Source organism: Juglans regia, chromosome 9, assembly GCF_001411555.2.
Source record: "Juglans regia cultivar Chandler chromosome 9, Walnut 2.0, whole genome shotgun sequence".
Lineage (NCBI taxonomy): Eukaryota > Viridiplantae > Streptophyta > Magnoliopsida > Fagales > Juglandaceae > Juglans > Juglans regia.
The window spans coordinates 6,620,724-6,624,369 of NC_049909.1; the positions used below are offsets into that span (position 1 = coordinate 6,620,724).

Consider the following 3,646-nt stretch of genomic DNA (forward strand, 5'->3'; position numbering starts at 1 on the left):
GTGTTCGGTGCATTAATAAAAATTACAACCATAACAGAAAACTCTATTAATTTACAGGGCAACAAATATTTTGTACAAGTTTTTTTGTTGAGAACAAAAGTATTTAATTATTCAATACACCAAGACTGAGAAATCGCTTGAATGTGGGTGTTGACAAAGAGGGTCATTAGAATTTCAGGACTCAAGCTGCTTGGGAATAAATAGGCTACAAATAAAACATCCAAAAGTGTAGTTATCAAGGACAAATAGACGAATTAAAAAACACATTAAGCAATTTTGCAAATGAGCAGCGCACACTGTATCTGGCACAAAACCTTACTTCAACACCGAGGTTTAAACCTCAGAAACATCACATCTATTAGTTAAAATAAGGCTTTCACTCAGATTTATGTTTTGTATTATTTCAGAAGCAGAAAGAAAGGCCTTCTTTGGCTTTTATACACAAAAAATCAGTTGACATACCTACAACTATAACACCAAGGGCTCAACAAAACTAGAAATCGCGTAACTAATTTGAATGCTTGCCATTTGGTGTGGGTTTTAGAGGAAATAGCCATTTTATGATTTAACAACATAGGTGAAAGCTATTACTTTACTATAGCTTCATAAATTAGCTTTCACCTATGCACGACAAGAATGTTAAAAGAAAAATTGGGACATTGCTAAATCTAGAAACTATAATGTCCATGGCATGATTTCTACAGAAAATTCTCATAACATACTAACATTAGTGCTACTCTTTTAAACACTTGTCATATATTTATGATAAAGTATCAATAATTGCATATGGGATGATATTTTGAGTTTGGTTTATGCATTGCAACATAGGCAAAAAATAAATATTCAAAAAGAAAAAAGAAAATATATGGCATAGATAACTGAATATAAATAGTTTCAAAAACTTGAAGTAAAGGTGCCTTTAAAGAGTCTCACCTCTGTGTTGCAAAATAAACAAGAATTGCAACAGCAACACCCTGAAAAGCCAAAAAAGGGGCATAATGAAATGTCTAGTTAATAAATGGTAATTAATCGATGCGAAGACAGGTTCGGTTTCCAAAACCAAGGGAAATTGAAACCAGAATTTTATTGATTTTAGCTTAATATCATATGTTGTGAAATAATTACTATTGTTATGTAGAATTCATAAACACCATTGTTAGCTGCCTAACATGTGGTCAGTTAGAGCTCAAAACTTGGAGCAAATCGTTAATTTCGTGATTTCCAAGCTCTTGATCACACCATGAAGTTTTCAGTTGCCAAAGATAGGAAGATATGACAACAATGGCTAGTGGATTTTAGCATGTAAAAGTGGCGTTTCAATAACTCTACTAAGCTCAGTACCATGATACTACTTTTCATGGACCAATCTAATTACCATTCTAAGTTGCAATATCATAATCGAGAGCACTAACCAACCACACCAATCATAGATGGTTTCTGATAGATTTGTAGGAAGGTTACAATCTAAAAATAGCTCTTTCATAGACCAATCAAATTACAATTATATTCCATAAATCCAACTGCAATTGCATCGAGATACCCAAATAGAGGCCATTTAAGAATGATTGAGAATAGTTTACAAATATAGTCCAAAAGAATGTTTCCTAGACAATAATGATGCAGATTTAGAATAAAACACATCAATTATAAGCAGGATAAAATTACTGAAATTTTTATATAAGCCCTATTTTTCTTTTGGTAAAAATAAATGCCAACACAATATATGCATGCAGTTAGACGTTTTGATATTGCAGACTCGTTGCCAGAATACAGAAGGGTCTCTTTTGCCTTGTTCTACATATCAATATTAAAGGAAACATTAATGAGAAAGATAGTTTTTTTCACTAAACCTTATATCATGGTGATTCTTTGATTACTTTACATAGTCTGATTAATTAGTTTCACAAATTTTAATAATCATATCAATATTCACAATTTTTGCTAGCTAAATTTCTCCAGAACCCTTGATATATAGAAGCCCAATATTAGCCTAAAAATACACACCCTATTTCAAGTGAGCTCCTAATTTCTACAGAGTAGCTTTAAGTAATGATTCCCACACATGGAGGCAAACAATATACCTTTCTTCTCAACTAAAATAAACTTTCTAAATTGATGAAAGAAGCCAAATGCAAGAAGTTATTTTTTGAGGTTTCTTTTTTGCAAGTGACTCTAGTTGACATCTTACTGCAAACATGTTAATTCTAGCACATGAATAAAAAAGTATGTGAATAAATTGTTGCATGGCACTTGGGGTCATTAATGATCATTGCTAACAAGCACAAACGATGTAAATGTAACATTGGTACTTTTCATAGAATTATTGTGAGCTGCTATGATCTCATGATCACTATTCAATGATTCCCAGTGGGGAGGGGGGGGGGGAGATGGTTCTCATCAAAGCAACTACAATCAATAGGCTTATAAACTTAAGATAGTATGAGACAAATTAAAACATTCATGCATGCGAAAATGGCTGCTTACCCCACCAGAAGACAGGTATAATCAACTTTTATTCATCTGGTGGGATGTAAAGGACTGATCTTGATTGTACTCAATATAACAATATGACACTAACTTTGTAGTTGGTGGAAATTACTCCTGGATTTTTGGAGGGGATTTTAATCTTACTTGGTTTCCTAATGAGAGGTTGGGGGATTTAGTTTTCTCTGGTGCTATGGCTACTTTTTCAGATTTCATTTTTGAGGTAAATTTGATAGATTTACCTTTAGTGGGAGGAGATTATTCTTGGTCTAATGGTAGATCTTCTTCTAGGTTGGATAGGTTTCTAGTTTCGCCTTCTTGGGAGGCCCATTTTTCTGGTTTGACCCAGAAAGTTTTGCCACGATTGTGCTCCAATAATTTTCCCATTATGTTGGATTGTGGAGGTTTTGCGAGTACAAGAAGTTATTTTAAATTTGAGAACATTTGGCTAAAGGTTGAAGGTTTTGGGGAAAAGGTAAGATATTGGTGGAATTCCAATAATTTTTTGGGCACTCCTAGTTTTGTTTTGGTTACCAAGTTGAAAAGTCTTACATTAGATTTGATGAGATGGAATAAAGAGGAGTTTGGGTTGTTGGATATCAAGATGAAGCGCCTTAAGGAGGAGTTGCAAACTTTGGAAGAAAAGGAGGTGCAAGGGTTGTTTTTGGAAGAGGAAAGAACCAGAAAATTATGGGTGGTTTCTGATTTGGAAAACTTAGCACTAATGGAAGAGATTTCATGGAGGCAAAAATTGAGGGTGTTGTGGCTGAAGGAAGGGGATAGGTGTACCAAATTTTTTCATGAAATGGCGAACACTCATAAAAGATATAATGCAATTGAGTTTCTTCGTGACGGGGACAGGTTGATTAAGGATCAAGAAGATGTTAAGGCTCACAATGTGCATTATTATGAGTAGTTGTTTTCAGAGAATTTATCTTTTGACCAAAAATGGACAGCCTTGTTTTTAAGGTTGACGTTGTGTGGTTGGAAAGAGAGTTTGAAGAAGAAGAAGTTCTAGATGTGGTAAAGGGTATGGGCAAGGATAAGGCTCCGGGACTAGATGGATTCTCTTAGGCATTTTTTCAAGATTGTTGGGATGTTGTTAGAGATGATATCATGAAGGTGTTTCTACATATTTAAAGACAACATGATGAAATATGAC

General features: G+C 34.0%; 1 protein-coding gene across 1 annotated transcript; it reads left to right on the forward strand.

The window, feature by feature from the left end:
- The first annotated feature begins 2,677 nt into the window (after nt 1-2,677).
- LOC109004036 lies at nt 2,678-3,400 on the forward strand. Its single transcript, XM_018982428.1, has one exon. It carries the CDS (start codon nt 2,678-2,680, stop codon nt 3,398-3,400), a length of 723 nt encoding a protein of 240 aa, XP_018837973.1.
- The last annotated feature ends 246 nt before the right edge of the window (nt 3,401-3,646 follow it).

What these genes read in the sequence shown, in the direction of transcription:
- LOC109004036 (XM_018982428.1), top strand. Translation starts at nt 2,678, where the DNA reads ATGGCTACTTTTTCAGATTTCATTTTTGAGGTAAATTTGATAGATTTA.